Consider the following 16,415-nt stretch of genomic DNA (forward strand, 5'->3'; position numbering starts at 1 on the left):
TCCATCCTTGAACATACTTGACGCAGCTGGACTTCTATCTTGTTGGAGCTGCTTTAAGCATATCTCCCTTCCCACCTAAGTGATCCTTTGATAATCTTCAGTTCCTACTTCTTTCGCACAACAGTTTTTACCAGGGCCCTGCTTGGGGGAAATTTCATGTATGATGAACAGCTTATGGGACTGAAGTGACACATGATATGATACATCCAGGCAGAAAATCCCCCAGCAAAGTTGGGAAGGATCTCAGGACAACATTCCTTCATGCCAGGGCAGATCCACAGATCTTCCTTCTCCAACGAGCCAAAGCTGATGCGATGCTGGTATGTGTTAATTGTTTTGAGTGATCAAGCATCCCCCACGCACCACAAGAAAACACATGGCACTGTCAACACACACAAGTGTGGTTAGCAATCACTCAAGAGCATTTGTTTAGTTAGTGGGTTACTCACTTTCCATTCTCCCACCAGGAGGGGATGAGTTTCCTGGACCTGGGAGCCCCCCTGGGAGCTGAGCTGCTGGGAGGGCAGGATGTAGCACTCCTCATAGAGTGAGGAACACTGCAAACAAGCACAGTGTTAGGGCAGGGCAGCTGCACCCAGCTGGGGACCTCCTCCTCTGCCCCTGCTCCACAAGGAACTGAGGTGGAGAAACATGTCATCAGGACCCATTAGGAAGACATGCATTGGTATGGTTTACTGTGCAAAAGCCTCTTAAATGAGCAAACACAAGACCTTGGGGAGGCAGATGTCTGTGCAGACACGAGGCTGTTCAGGTAGGGAGACTACAAATAGACTCATTTGACAACTAGAAAAATTTGAGAAGAGATAGCATTATAGAGGACTAAGTCAAAATAGAGAAGTACTGGGTGCTTTAACATATGTAACTTTTGAAACAGATGGGAAGGATGTTTAAATCTCTAACATTCATGTAGCAGCCTGAACCTTCAAGACTTGATTGTGCAGATATATAGAGACTGAGTAACTTAAAAATCTGATTAATAACTACTAATGAAACACTCTCAGTCACAAATCATCATCTCACTCCTCACCACTGAAATCCAGCTGCCCCAGGGGTGAAACACAGCCTCAGTGACCCGGTGGAGCAGCCGGTGATGGGAATTATGGCACCAGTGCATCTGGCATGGCCCTGGAGGAGGACAGACTAGGACTGGGCACCTGAGGGGGCATCATGCACCCTGCCATTGACAGAGAGGACAGAAAGCGGGAGACAGAGACATCCAAAGAGGCCCTGAGGACATGCAGAGCAGCCGGGAGTGCTGGGTGGCATGCTGAGAGGAGCAAAAATCCCCCTTTCCCAGAACAACAAAGGGAGAAATGCCCTTCAGCCTCCCTGCTGCCTCTGCTGAGCAGAGTGGGGTGACATTGGGGAGCAGGGGGAGTTCCCAGCACTTTCTGCACTTGCGAGGGTGCAACCTCCCAAGAGCTGTCTGCTGGCAGGGAACGGGTGGCCAAAGCAAACCTGGGATGGTGCTGCTGCTGATCCTGTGCCAGCAAGCCCGACCCTACTGCACACCCCAGGAGCCGTGGCTCAATTTTTGATGATAATTGAGGCTGAAATCTGTGACAACTAAATATACAACAGTGGGATGATCTGGTTACAGTGTAATAACTCTTTAGCAGAGCCCTGCTTTAGAGAAAGCAGAGCCCTGCTCTGGTGAGGAAGGAGCTGGGAGCAATTAGGTGCCCCAGAAACACCGTATCGCCTTACCTTGGGGAAGAATGTCCGGGTGACAAAGTGCTTGTACTCCAGGAACGGGATCCCCTGGCTGCGGTTCAGCTCCTTGGTCAGGTCTGTCATGTCTGTCTGCAGCTCTGCAAAACCTTACACAAAGCAACCCACAGATGGTAAGAGCTCCCATTCCTGAGCAGCTGAGGCAGTGAGCAGGCAGGATGGAGCTGGAACAGACAGGTCACAGCTCTGCCTCCTTCTGCCACTCCTGCCAGCAGGTGAAGCAGGTTTTTTGGGAAGCAGCAGGTTGGTCTCAGGGTGTACCCATCAGCACTACAAATCATGTCTCTCAGCACTGACAGGACATGTCTCAAAGGCCATCAGCCCTGAGACAGGAAAGCCAGTGGCACTGATGATCAGTGGCTTGCCCAAGTCAAGCAGAAGACAGCAGCATAGCCACACTTCCAGCCTCCTCCACAAACCCTGCCAAAGCTCAAAGGTGGTGACAGCAGTTCTCCTAAAATATACTCCTAAGCACTTCTACAGAGTAGAAGGTGAATGGCTCCAACTCTGCAATTCCAGCATCCCCTCCGGGTCCTGGCTCCTCCTTGGTGCCCAGCACACTGACTTACCTTTGCGGATTTCCTCCCGGATCTGCGACTCCATCTCCTCCATCTGGAGCAGAGTTTTCTGCCAGTAGCGCTCTGCTCTGCGGCTCTTTGTGCAAAACACAAAGAGAGCTGGAAAAAAGGAAGGGAACAAGGACTGAGGCTTAGGAGCAGCTGCAGCTGGGATCAGAGCGGTCCTCTGCTGACAGGGGTGCAGAAAGCTAAACTCAGTGTTGGTTTAACACCTACAACACCAAGACTGGTATCTGATCAGGCAGCTGTCAATTATCCATAAATAAGTAAAACCAGATGGAATTTAATAATTATGCTGTAACTGCCATCTTCAATTTAGCTCTGAACTGCCTATATTAATCTTAACTGGTTTATTAATGTATTCCAGCTGATTAATGAATACAGATTTCAAGATGTTCACTGCTTGCAGTGTAGTGTTCATGTCTGACAGTCATTCCATGCCTCCAGAAATATGTTTCTAATGAGGGGTGATGCATTTAATAAATACTGCACATTATAGCCTTTATTAAAAATAAATTAAATCACCATTAGAAACACTTCATTTGCTGTAAGCTGACAGGTTTCTTGCTGCACAGCCATTCTGGGCATGTGATGAGAAGATACCTTAGCCAGCAAACACAGGTGTGTTGCACAGCTTCCAGTGGGGCTGGCAAACTGCTCTGTCTTGCTCCAGCTCTGGAGGTAAGGACACTCGCTCTGCTCTTCATGCTCTTTGCCAGGCACCTGTCACTGGTGGCAGAACCTTGGGCTGATAGACAGCTTGGTGCACTTTAGGGATGGTCTGGGACAGTCACTCCTGTGAGCAAGCCCTGTTCAAGTCAGTACGAGCCCAAGGCTTGTTTCTCACACCCTTCTTTGTTTTGCGTTAGAGTAGCTGTAAGTGTCTGGATGGAAAGGGTAAGTTTATAAAAATTGCAGGCTAGAGTTGTTGACTGAGGGGGTCAGCCAGAAAATGCTCCATGCTGCAGGCAGGAGGCTTTGGTACTGGCTTGGTCCTGCACAAAGAAGCATGGCCACTTGCTGCACCCAGACCAGCTTCAGATAATGCACACCTGCAGCACTCAGAGTTCTCCTAACTTGTGAGTTAGTCCTCTGCTCTTCCACATGCAACGAGAAGAACCTCAGCATAGACTGGAAACTGTCATTCTGCTCCCTTACCTACAACAGAGAGGACCAGCAAGATGCTGCAGATGACAATGGAGACAATGATTGCAGTTTCTCCTCCCCCGAGGTGCAGCATTGCAATTGTGTAGTTGAACTTTCCAACTTGGATCTGGAGAGGGAGAAAGAGGGAGGAAAAGCAGGAGCTCAGCAGCATGTTACCAAATGGCTCAGAGGCCAAGCAGGAGAGGCCACTGGGCAGGGATTGGCAGAACGTGGCCAAGGACACGCTGACCATGCTGGCTCAGCCCACCAGGCTTCATGGGGAAGTTGGGCTGTGCCTTTCACTGAGGTACCCTGGGGATTTGGTGTGTCTCAAAGACCCCAATTCCCTTCCTGCGTGCTACAGTGGGAAACCAAGGCCTCACAGTACTGCCTCTACAACTTTTACTGGAAAACCACTTCCACTCATCATCAACTCTGTTACACCTCTGAATGGCCTTTACAGCCCAGCTGCAGTCTTCTTTCTCCTCCAAAAGCAGAACTGCTGCCACTCAGGAGAAGGAGGGTAAAGAAACTTTATTTATATTTCAAAGTATTTAAAGCAATGGAATAAAAATAAATAATGTGAGAGGACTAACTATCCTGTGGCTAAAGCAGTGGACTGGGTGTCAGGAGGTGCTGGCTCTGCTCCAAAGCACAAACCACTTCAGCTCAGTGCTTTGGTCTCCTGATGCCCAGAAGGGAAGAGCCCAGCAGACATCACAGGCAGGCTGGACAGTTTACTTGGCACTGTTTATCAGAGGCTCCCTAAGCCCCTAGATGAAAGGGGCATCAGCATCATCTGATATGAAAAACTTGTGACTATGCAAGTCTTCTGCCTCCAAAAATGCAAGTTTCACTTCTTTTAAGGAATGAGAAGCGAGACAAACTTGAGGAGAGGGAAAAAAAAAAAAAAAAAAAAAAAAAAAAGAGGAAGGGAAAAGATGCAATAATTTTATTATTACATCGATGTCACAGAGCATCTCCAGGAAAGGTGCACACTGGGGTTAGATCACAGTCAGCCCTCAGCAGCTGGGACAAAGCAGTGCCCTGAGCAGGACCTTCCTCCCCCCTATCCATGCATCAAACATGGTGTAGCACACAGCTCCCTGCCTGCTGGGAAATCCCAGCCCTGTCTCCCCGGAGCTCTGGTGGTGTCACTGATGCTACCAGCTGATGGCACCCACCCCTGCACTGCTCCCTTCACCACCACCAGAGGAAAGACTGCCCTGCCACCTGCAACCCCTCCAGACCACTCTGGTGGCTCCTGGGGTGGTGCCTCTGGGCAGTGTCCAACAGCCAGGGCTTCAATGCCCTCCCCAGTGCCCCCTGGCTGCGAGCAGAGATGTGGGATGGGGATAGGGAGATGCAAGTGCTGGACAAACCTCTGCAGAGCTTTGTTTGACTCTGCACAGCACCCTGCCTAGCCTGATGATTTACACCTCTTGCTGCAATGCTGCAATGAGGCAAGTTCTTAATGTGTTTTGTGCCTTTTTTTACCCCACCAACTCAACCTTTTGCGTTTGCCAGAGGAGAAATCCCACGCTTGCTGTTTAATTCAGTGTTGAAACAGTTTGGTCGTGAACAAAAAGTGGATTTGAAGGCCTCAGCAAGCTTCTCCTGTTTATTTGCACAGGTCAACCCAATACAATTTTTTGTAAGGGGAATTAATCAGGCTGCAGTTTAAATGGCAACATTTTCTGTCACCAGCAGTTGGGAAGGTCCAGAAGAGCTGGGGCTGGAGGACAACCCACTCTTGGGAAGAGCTGTAGAGGCTCTGACTCCTGGGGACACCTTGGGGGTCACAGGGAGCCATACTCTGGTTTGTGGGAAGGTGGCACCATCTTGGTGCCCAGGGTGCCACAGAGAGAATCCCCACAAGCAGCAAGGCCTCCACAGCCCCCAGGGCTGTCCTGGGGGCAAACCTGGTGGGACTCCTGTGCCAGCCTGGCCCCATCTCATCGAAGCTGCTATGGGTATGTTACAAAGGCAGCTGCTGCCTGAGACATGGCCAGCAGGCAGTAACTCAAACCACCTATAAGGGTTTAATAAGTGCACACAGACATGAGAGTAAGTTGATTATTTAGCTGCACTCTCACTGCTGGTACACTCTTAGCAGCCATGTGGGCTGAGGGCTGAGTATCACTCTCCTGCTTCCTAGGGACTATACCAGAGCACTGCCCTGAAAGTTTTATGTCAAACCAAGGCTCGCAAACTCATAAATTCCTTTTCTCCCCCAAAGGGATTTCCCTGTTTCTCATTTCTTGCTAAAACCAAAATTACCCTATTTAAAATTTCCATTAAAATGACTTGGGAAATTTTGCTACTTCTGCATTTCCGCATTTCCAGTTTGCAACAGGATTTCACACACCACAGACTGTAGCTAGTGAACTGGACAGCCCTGTCAGTGTCCTCTCCTCTGGCCACACAAGTCCTCTGCCCCTCCATTGCCTCCAGAGTCTTCCTCCTCCTCCCTGCCCACCCTGCAGGCTCCCACCCCACTGCCAACATGGCTTCACACCATGGAGATGGAGGCTTTTTCTTGCCAGATATGGAGAGCCCTAGCCACATGCCTGCAGGGCAATGGGCTCCACAAGACATGAGGGAAACTGAGGGAGAGAAGAACACTAAAGTCAAGCCCCCTGTGGAAAAGAGGACAGTAATGTACTGTGAATTTTGCAGACACAAAGATAATGCCAAACTCTTGGCAGTGATCAAACAGCAGCCCCTGGGAAGCAACCTGAATGCTTCCAGCCCTGCATTCCCCTCTTGCCTTCTCTGGTCACACGCAGGGACCCATCTCCAGGGGCTTCCTGCAGCCTGGTGAGGGTGGGACCCTCATGTCCCCTTGAAGCTCCTCTGCAGGAGAAGGCCAGCTGATGGAAAACTGCATGGAAATCCCCAAACAGATCTCATGGAGGGCAGAAAGAAAATGACTGCAAGTGACAAAACCTCACATGCCCCGGGATTTCACAGTGTTCCACAGCCTTTAGAACTGACACAACCCCCCTGCAGCAGGCAGCTGGGCTGACGAGCAGGGCAGCCCCTCACCGTGACTCAGGGCAGCCTCTGCTCTGCCTTCACCCTCATCCCATGCCGGGACAGCTCACACACGATGTGCTGTGTCTGTCCTATCCACAGCCTTCTGCAGGTCCTGCCCTGCAGGCAGGGGTGGCAGCAGGGACCCTCCTGCCCCACACACTTGGGCTGTGCAGGCTGCAGGCACTCACCGTCACTGGCAGCTGCCTTTCCGAGGTACTGAGAGACTCGTTGACAGAGCAGTGGATGACTTTGTCCGAAACAATCTGGATCTCACAGGAGATCAGTCCAATTTTCACCTGGTACTCATTGCTTTCCAGGCCCAGGCTGTCAGGCTCTTTCTAATAACAAAAATAGAATCAGGATGTCAATCTCTAGAGCAGCAGTTGGGATTGCAATGGATCTTCCTGCTTTACTTTCCATATTCCCTGCTGTTTTTCAGACCTGCGACCACTCTCCCTCTCCAAGGACATTTTTCTAGCGCTCCACGGGAAACTCAGAACTGGGCCATTCCCCATTTTCCTGTTTCCCATTCCTCACTCCGCATGAGGCATGGAACGAGCAAGCCCCTCACGGAACCTGGAGAAAATCTGCTTTTGATCTGCCCTGCTGTGCACCACAGATAAGGATCTGAGAGCCCACCTGGGAGAGGGGAAGGATGTACAGGAGAGGAGATGGCCAGGGGATGTGTCTGCAGAGCCTGAGAAAGAGGAGTGCATTTCTGAAGCACATTGCTGCCATTGAGGATATCCTGCAGTGAACAATGGTCTTTGAATTACTGCTGCACATTGTCCAAAGCACTCAACTGCTGTATCCCAACTTCCTTGTTAACTGAGCTGAATTCAGTAGCCAAGAAAAGAATGCATGACCTGTGTCTGCAGGAATAAATACCTATTGTCAGGACCTTCTGCAGTGCCTGCCCAATTTCAGGCCAGTACATTATTCTTTTTCATACATCCAGTAGTTGATTTAGCTTCTTGCTATTACCTCCTTCAAATACAGCCCTATGCCATCATGCCTCTAAGGTCATCCTCAGAACAGGCTACATGAAGAGAGAAGCAGGCTGAGCTCCTGCATAACTCCTGCGTCTCCCATCCTCATCCCCTTCTTCTCCCTCCTGCCTCTGTGGATGGTCACTGTGCTGGCACTGAGGACTGACAAGCTCCTCAGTGGGGAGCAGGCAACACCCCAAAAGGAGCAGAGCTGTCAGTGCCACTCACTTACATGTATGACCAGAGTTAAGGGCTCGCCAGGGTGGTGCTTGATCCACTTCTCCTTCTTAGCTGTGAAGAACTGGGGGTCAGCATAGTACTCCAGGCTGAACTTGCTGATGTGCAAGGCCTCCTCAGGGTACATCTCCTCATCCAGGGCCAGGCGCTCGTCCGCATAGAGGCGACCATTGAGATAGAAATCAACGGGCGCGGGCTTGCTCCCTGCAGTGATGTTGGAGGCCGCTGGAGAGGGGCAGGTGATGACAGTATCGGTATGAACCTTACAGCTCTGGAAGCAGGAGAGAGCATGAACATCAAAAACCTGACCTCCTGAGTGCTCCCACCCAGCCTTGCTCCCAGCCCAGCCTGCAGCATGGGCCCTGGGTACACAGCCTGCTCCTGGTGACACTCCACAGGGACACACACCGTTTGGTCTCTGCCGATGCCACGGACCATCATGGACACATTCTGAACCAGCTCAAAGCCTCTTCCTTCCAGGGTGATGATCCTGCCCCCACTTCAAGGAGAAGGTAAGAAAGAGAGGGTGATTGTAGAGGACAACACAGAGCAGCAACCATGGCTGGGTCTCCCTGCTGTCATTTTCCAAGGGATGTTTCCCAGCTGCTTGTGCAGAAAAGGCAACCCAACAGCCGAAGTCCTCCTCCTACATGCAGCAAGCACACTGCTGCTGAGGTATGAGGGAAGGAAGGAAGGAGGAGCAGCAGCTGCTGTGGTGGAAAGGGGGAACATCTCTTGCAGCTGCAGCAAACTATCCCCCTTGCCTCGAGTAGGGATACACAGCAGGTTGCCCCAGCCACAGCACTGGACAAGGTCGACTTCCAACCTCCCATAGCAAGGGCCAGGACATACTTCCTACCCTTGTCTCACAGCAACCAGCTGCCTCACAGTAGAGAACTGTGAGTCTTGGAGAGCGAAAAGACTCCTTTCAGGCTGACAGGGACCCTGCATCTCCCAGACATTTCTTATTTAGATGGAAATAGGAAAGTTGTTTTTTGTTTTGGATCTGCTGCCTGGGGAATGGGAAACAGGGGCCTCTCAATGACAGTAACGAGGGCCATGGTGTGAGGCAGAGCAAAGGGTGGAGAACCAGCACTGCCCATCTTCTCTGGACAGCAGCAACTCTACTCCGAGCTGACCTTTCCCTTCCTCCCTATCATGTTTGATATGTTCAGAGTGTCTCTGTCAGGAACAGTCAGGAGGTACAAATCCATCCTCTCAAAACCACTCTAGTCACAACGACTTTGGGTCCAAAGCTCTGGAATGAAGTCATGGTGTTCCAACAGCACTTCACAGAGCCCCCATAGTGTCCCCTGCCTCCCGGCTGAAATCCAGTCACTCCAGGGGCTCCCACACGGGGTTTGCTCAGGATCTATTCTGTGCCTGATGGCTCAAAGCACAGACAGGGTGAGCTCACAAGCTACATCATGGTACTCCAATTATCTCTGCACTTCGATGGAAGAGCATTGTTCAATTCTACATTCAGCAAAAACTAAGATGTTGATCTCAACAAGGGCCACAAATCCCGCACAAGTCGGCTGTCCCTGCCAGAGGAAGGGCCTCACCTGATCTGGCTCTTTTTGGGGTTGATGTCTGATATAATGGGGTTCCTCTCATACTTGAAGGTGATGTTGTAGCTGGCACAAGACTTGTTCTCAAACTGGACGCAGACCGGCACAGCCGCGGTGATCTGTGCAGATGGCATGGTGCAGGTGATGGTGCTGTCACTGCGGCTGCAGGGAGAGGCAGGGTCAGCTCCAGAGAGACACCACAGACAGAGCACCAGAGCCAGCACCACAGTCCCCAGCACAGCACTGGAGCCCCAAGCCTCCAGGAAGCCCCATGGGAGAAGCACTGTGCTCAGCAGAGACAGGCATAGAGCTTCCAGCCATGTGCCAGTCACTTGTTAATTACATTGCCTGCTAACAAGTAATTCTGAGCACGCACCATCCAGGGCTGCCTGCCTGATGTCCCGTGCAGCCAAAGAGAAGGGGCAGGATCCCATTCCTCCCCACTGACAGGACAGGAGCACACAGCATGAGGGGTTTCTTTCCACCCTGCAGGTCCCTCCTGCCTCCAGCAGATCTGGGAACCAAGTCCATGTTCTGCTTCACTCCCAGGGTTTTAGTCCCCGTTCCAGACCACCCGGGGGGTCTGGCAGTGTCAGGTAACTGAGCAGCACTTGATTTGCTGCTGGTCACCCCCACCATGACACCCCAACACCAAGGCCATTCCTGGTGTCAGGCGCCATGTGGCAGCTCGGCCCAGGCCCTGGGGACACCAGGCTGAGGGGTCAGTGGCAGTCAAGGGAGATCCCATAGTGGGGATGACACATGGCTCCAAAGCTGCACAGAGAGCTGCCCCCAACCCTGCTCTTAGCAGTCTCCTAGGGAACAATATCACCCTTTGGCTCTGCCAATGGTCCCACCTGAGGTCAGTGCACTGCTTGGAGGCATTGACGAGGACACGGAGCTCTGAGCCAACATCCAGCCTGCTGCCTCTGATGGTCACCCTGGTTCCTCCAGCCTTCGGGCCGTTCAGGGGGGCTATGGACTGCACCACAGGAAGCTAGAAACAAAGGGGAAATCTGTGTTATATGCCAGTAAAGTCACATTTGGATACTTCACACTGCATGAGGGAATTGCTTCAGTAAATTTAAGTATACAGCATTGTAAGGCTGTGAAACAGAAGCATAACAAAAGCTTTTGCTGCCAGGTTTCAGAACAAGGAGACAGGTACAAGTGCTGAGTAGTGAGATCATGTAAAAACTCTGTGATTCTATGCAGTCCCTAAATTCTGGTGATAAATGAGACATGAGTCCAAACTGGAGCCCAGGATCTTACCAGTCCCTTGAGACTTCCAGTGGAGGATCCAGATCTGGCTACAGCTCAAAGTCTATCAACAACAGGAAACGTCTCCTTCATTCAAGCTCTCACCATCTCTCCCTTCCAGATCCATTTCCTCCCGAATGTGAAGCTAATGCTAAAGCCCTTGTGGATGATGACCTTGAGATTTATAAACCAGCCACCAGGGTCTAGATAATTGAATATCAAGCTCCATTTTAAGGAAGCTTCAACTCTGAATCTCTTGAGGCAACAGGAACTAAGGGGGAAGTCACTGCCTCTCAGCATTTTCAGCAGAAATTAGCATGTATGTTATCTGCACTTGCAGCCCCTAGAAATCTTCTTGAGATTCATGAGCTTGAGGTTTTGATAACTAATGCACGACTTGACCCTTGTGCCTGCCACACAGGGCACCCCAGGAGAGTCCACTGGGCCACCTCACTGCTTGGGTTTGGATCTGACACCAAGGGCAGAGCAAATAATGATTTCAATGCCCTTCCATAAGATGCCGGGTAATTCCCAGTCAAACACTGAACAGCTCAACTCCACAGCCCATCCCTTGCTGCTGCCCCACAGAAAACCACATGAGCTGGGGCAGTGAGGAGCATGGGTTGAGCTGCTCACTCTGCCTGGTGCTAATGGCACCTTTCCTGTCAATCCAGCCACACAAACATGCTTATAAATAGCTATCCTTGCCCCTGTCCTACACTCAGACTGCTTCATTTCTCTGCAGCCATTTCCTCAGTTGTTTCTGACCATTACCCATTTCCACAGGACTCATTTTGCTAATCTGTATTTCTCTGAGTGCCTACAGCCGGTCATCTCCTCTGCCCTTGGCCCCTAACCCATGCTTTCAAATCTGCAGTTACAACAACAGCAGAGAGGATTATTTATCAATCAATAAAGCCCCCCAGCCCTCAAAGCCCCCCAGCTCTCCCCCTCAGCAAGAGCCAGTGGCTACCACTCTCAGTGCTCTGTCAGCACTGATGGCCTCCATTGCAACTTCTGCAAATAATTCAGCTCATCCTTAGCCTGCCATAATGTTCTGGAAAAGTCTTTTCATTGTGTTTCTCCCTCCTCCCCAGAATTACAGCTGAATACTGTCCCTTCAATGCACATCTGAAGGGGACTTTTAAAGATGTATCACACACAATATTTGGTATTTTACAAAAGATTTGCTCTTGAAGGGCAATTCTAAAAGTCTTATAGATTTTCTTCAGGTAAAACTGCTATCAGTGCTTGAGCTTGGGTCTCACCAAGACCAGTCATGCATGGTGTAGTCTGCTCCATCTTCAAGCTATTGTATGTCTTAGTGTGCTAATGGTGTGAAAGCCACTCTTGGTGAGGAACAGAGCAGTAGCTACATTGTGGAGCTTCACTCCCTGATGTGCACAGAGCAGGGCACTGCCTCATCTCTTCTCCAAGCTTGCTGAGGTAGACACAAGACAGCTTTCTGCTGTGCCACCTGAGCAGAAAACAGCTCCTCTCCCACTCCAAGAGGACAGCCTCTGTCACAAGCCTGCTCAGGAGTTGCCAACACACAGCTCTCTTGGACCTGGGCTGAGTTCAATGACTGGCTGTGGCTCCTTTTGCTTTGTTTAGTGCTGGTGCTTTTTACAGGTGTTTCCTGAGAGAGCTTTTCCTTGCATGTCAAAAGCTAGCAAAGAAGCTGCCCAGCCCCTTCCCACTCTTCAGGTCCTTCATCGCTTCATCAAGAAGACAATCAGCCAGGCAGCAACTGATATGGCTGAGTCAGCACACACATCCTGATGGCCAGGCACCAGAAATCCCAGTCCCAAGGTACCATGGCTGTACCCCAGCAAGTACAGCAGGCACTTGCTCCACTCCAGACTGATGGATCTCGAAGACATTTTAGATCTGAACATGGATACCTGGAAACCATGGGAATGGCCTGGCCCAGCTCTGCTGTGGGGTGCAGGGATGTGCTGTGCCCATCTGGCTGCATGCTCTGTAAACCTCTCCTGACTGAACACCCAGCACCTGATCAGCTACAGGGTGGGGGATTATTCCAGGATCCTGCCTTGAATTTCTCACAACAGCTACAAGGAAGAAAATGTCCTTTCCTGGGGCTGAAGTCATCTTTCAAGTCACCAGACTGCAGCACAGTCTGTTCTTACCCAGCAGAAGCACAAAGGCTCTGAGCTAACAGTCTGCCCTGGTCACCCATCCTCTTGTGTTTGCCCTGGACACACGGGGCTGACCATGTTCAGCTGTAGACAAGAGACCTTGTAGGAGCTGCATGGACTACTTTCAGGTTTATAGAGGTGGCAGTTATCTTTGTGAGATGGTAAAGCACATAGCTACAAGGGGCTTTTTTTTGTACAATGCCATGGGGTTAGCTCAAGTCTAATCCCTTCACGTTATTCCCATGCAAAAGCTAAGAAAATCTCTGCAGCAAGGAAAATCTGTTCTAAATAATGTGAGTCTGTGGTACATAACTCACACAGCACAAGGAGACTTTGCAAGCCTCACCAATCTCACAGGTTGTAACGGCACTTTAGCAAAAGAGCAGAAAGAAAAATTAGCTCCTTTTTATAGCAGGAGAAATGATGATGGAGCCAGGCTTAGTGATCAGCGCTGCAGGAGCTGAGGCTGCAGTAAGGCTGTGCTGCAGCCCTGCTCATGATCCAGCCCAGCTCTGACAGACCTTGCTCAGGGCTCCACAAGCACAGAAACTTGCCTGCTGCTCAATAAGGACCCACACACTCCCTGTGGTAGATCCTCTTCCTAAGGGGGGTTGGGGCCACAGGGAATATCAATGTGAGAATCACAGCCAGGAGACAGCTACTCACCACGTAGGAGTACCGCTCCCTGGACCTCCCTTCCCGGCTGATGTTAACCGTCAGCACATCAGAGAACGCCTCCTGAGCCTCTCCAGTCTGGCACACGATCCTGCAGAAGGGAAAGGGAGGTTGGGGGAGGCTGAAGGGAACGGGGCGAGCAGTGGGGATGGGGAGGGACAGGGGAGCTGAGGGGGACAGGGACCTCCTCTCTGGCCCTCGACACTCACGCCTCCGAGACGAGGTATCTGTCGGGCAGCGGCACACACGGCACGCTGCCGATGCGGACAGCACCGAGGATGTCGCTGAAGCGTCGGCCCAGGTTCCTCCCGTGGATGGTCAACAATGTGCCCCCTTCCAGAGGCCCCCGCTGCGGCTCAATCTGCAGCACCAAGGCACAGGTTGGAGGAGAACCACCAGGGAGCTTCTGGCCTTCAACCCCGAGCCTGTGCCTGGGCACACATCCCACTTGGCCCCCCCATGGGTAAGATAAAATTGCTGGTCAGGACCCACCACCAAACTCAGTGCCCCCCGTAGAAGGGCTCTGTGGGGGTTTGTTTGCTCTCCTGCCTGTGGAGGATTTGGATTTGCGAGCTACACTCTGCTAAGGGAACAGCAAGGGAGCCCTGTGATGCTCTGCAACCGGAATTATGGTTTCCTTCCGTTCTTTTCTAGCAGGTGCTGATAATACCTGGTGTGTGTGGGGGAAGGATGGCCTTGAGGGGAGCAGCCCTCTCCCATGGTGACCAGAGGGCAGGGGCAGGCAAGGGGGTTCGGCAGCCCCTCCATGAAGTGGTATGGCATCCAGATATTAAGCATCTATTGCTGCACATCTCCCAAAGAACATCCTCACCAATACTGATGGTCTTAATAACTATTTTGCCTTTCCAGCTTCTCCTTCCCTAGGGAGATCCTTTTAAGATTTGCTCTATATTTTTTTTTTTGCTACTTGTCAGGGACAAATTTATTGGCTCATAGAACACCTCTAAGCAGAACTCCAGATCCAAATGCACCCAAACATTCATTCAACTACAATTTAAATAAAACTCATTTCAAAAGACCTAATGCCACACGGTCCCTCTGCCACTCCAAATCTCAGCAGAACTGCAGAGCACATGTGCCTGGAGATAGTGCTCACATTCACATTTCAGTTATGCTCCATTAAACACTATTCGTGATAAGACGCCCTCAAACCTCAAACCCTACAAATCCTTCTCCCATTTCCCAACCCCAGGAATTCTGGGACACTTAGACTGTGCCAGTGCTGTTTTTCCCACTAACATAATGAAGGCTCTAGCAGGATGTCCTTGACACCAGGTGACTCAACAGCACAGAAAGGCAGTGAATAATTCAGCACTGGTCCTGACCCTGACCATGCCAGGGACAAAGCATGGTTCCCCCTTGCAGCCCCCTGCCCTGCCACAGCTGCTCTCCACCTCACATTCAGGTCTTACCTTCCTGATCTCGGGAGCTGGGCAGGCATCCGAGGTGTGCTGGGGCTCACTCTGCAGCCTGCAGCTGGAGCTGCTCTCACTCCAGAGGCAGCGGTGCCCCAGGTCCTCCCTCCCCAGGCACTGGGAGCAGTCTGCGCTGCCTGTCGCACAGTTGTACACCTCCACTAAACCAGAGACAACAAAAGGCATGAGCTGTTGGGCCTGAGGTTTTCACAGCTTCGCTTACCTTCAGGCAGTCAACACCACCCCCACCACCCCAGCTACATTAATCCAAGCAACATCTGAAATCCAGCGGCTGAGCAGAGCAGTTTGCATGTACAGCAAGATGAAGCAGTGCTTGGCTGCTATCCCGAGTATTTCCCAGAAGGACAAGGGTGCTTGTTCTCACAGCAATATAATTTAGCACTTTCTTTTCCTTTTTCTTCCCCTTGAAAAACAAACAACACTCAAACTCGGAACCTTTTGTCAATTTCTGCTGTGTGTTTCCAACTCTCAGCATCCACATGGGAAGGTGTTTTGCAAAGCCAGCTCCATCCTGTTAGCAAAGCAATCACATTGCCTCCACACTCCTGACAAAAACTGGATAGTTACAGTGCTTTGTACAGTGTTTACAGTTTCTTTCCTTCCCCCTGGTGACCACAGGCCCCTTTCATTGACTTCTCCCTTCTGATCTGCTCAGCTCAGCTTCCACATCATTTTTCTACACTGTTTTCACCTCTTCTTTTGCTGGCGCCCTAGGTTACATTTCCTCTCCAGCCTAAAGATTTCTGCTGCTGGAGTGTGGGTATCTGCTGAGATAAACAGCCAGAAACACTCAGGAAATGTTGCTTTCACACCCTGTTTCCCAGAGGAGACAGTGAAGGAGAACATAAACCAGAGAAACAGTCACACTTTGCACTTCTGCTCATGGAGGATCTCAAGGCACTTCATAAGCAACTAACAAACCCCATCTATCTGTGCTCATGCTAATGAAACCTCTTCGGCATCACAGGAGGTCTCAGGCCCATTATCCAAAAATAAAAGGAGTTTATTTCACCTTCTCTTGAGTCCACCGAGTGAGTTACACTGGCTGGTGTCCCATCCACCAGCAAAGAGCTGGGATTCCTTCAGTGGACACCCAAATTGCAGCTAGTGATAAAAGCTACAGAATATTGAGATAATAAACACTAATAACAGTAATTCCATTAAACACGGTATTAAAGGTGCACACATTTATAACTGCCTTGGCAGATCTGTCTCTGCTTGCAAGTCAGCCTCTTTAATTTCACTCTCCCCGCTCTGATGGAGGTGGGGAGGAGCTGGAGCAGCCTGGCAGTCCCACGGGATCTCCAGATATTCTGGCAAATTCCAATGGCTGCAAACACAGCCCGTGTGAGCAAGTGCTTCCTCCGCTTGGGAGGGGATTCCACACTCTTTCTGCTGCCTTTCCCGCTCCCATCACCACCTACGCTGAGCATGAAGCCTTTCCTCTCACACATGGAATATACTCTTAGCTCAGATCTCCCTCCCTTCGCCTCGGGGTCAGCTCTGTATCTCAGAATCGCAGACACCTCTCCTCATGGAAGCTGTGTCTCCT

At 50.9% G+C, this 16,415-nt stretch overlaps 1 protein-coding gene across 2 annotated transcripts in view; it reads right to left on the bottom strand.

Moving 5' to 3' along the window:
- The window catches only part of PLXND1 (plexin D1), a 66,189-nt gene that overhangs the window by 20,404 nt on the left and 29,370 nt on the right, over nucleotides 1-16,415 (bottom strand). For both annotated transcript variants that reach the window (XM_030458199.1, XM_030458198.1), the window contains 12 exons: nucleotides 14,840-15,003; nucleotides 13,616-13,767; nucleotides 13,398-13,497; nucleotides 10,170-10,309; nucleotides 9,307-9,474; nucleotides 8,150-8,240; nucleotides 7,737-8,012; nucleotides 6,704-6,853; nucleotides 3,489-3,603; nucleotides 2,322-2,429; nucleotides 1,729-1,841; nucleotides 450-557 (listed from right to left, as the gene is read on the bottom strand). In XM_030458199.1, the coding sequence (XP_030314059.1) occupies nucleotides 450-557; nucleotides 1,729-1,841; nucleotides 2,322-2,429; nucleotides 3,489-3,603; nucleotides 6,704-6,853; nucleotides 7,737-8,012; nucleotides 8,150-8,240; nucleotides 9,307-9,474; nucleotides 10,170-10,309; nucleotides 13,398-13,497; nucleotides 13,616-13,767; nucleotides 14,840-15,003 (1,685 nt within the window). The remainder of the gene's footprint in view (nucleotides 1-449; nucleotides 558-1,728; nucleotides 1,842-2,321; nucleotides 2,430-3,488; nucleotides 3,604-6,703; nucleotides 6,854-7,736; nucleotides 8,013-8,149; nucleotides 8,241-9,306; nucleotides 9,475-10,169; nucleotides 10,310-13,397; nucleotides 13,498-13,615; nucleotides 13,768-14,839; nucleotides 15,004-16,415) is intronic.

The sequence above is a fragment of the Calypte anna genome, chromosome 12 (genome assembly GCF_003957555.1).
Source record: "Calypte anna isolate BGI_N300 chromosome 12, bCalAnn1_v1.p, whole genome shotgun sequence".
NCBI lineage: Eukaryota > Metazoa > Chordata > Aves > Apodiformes > Trochilidae > Calypte > Calypte anna.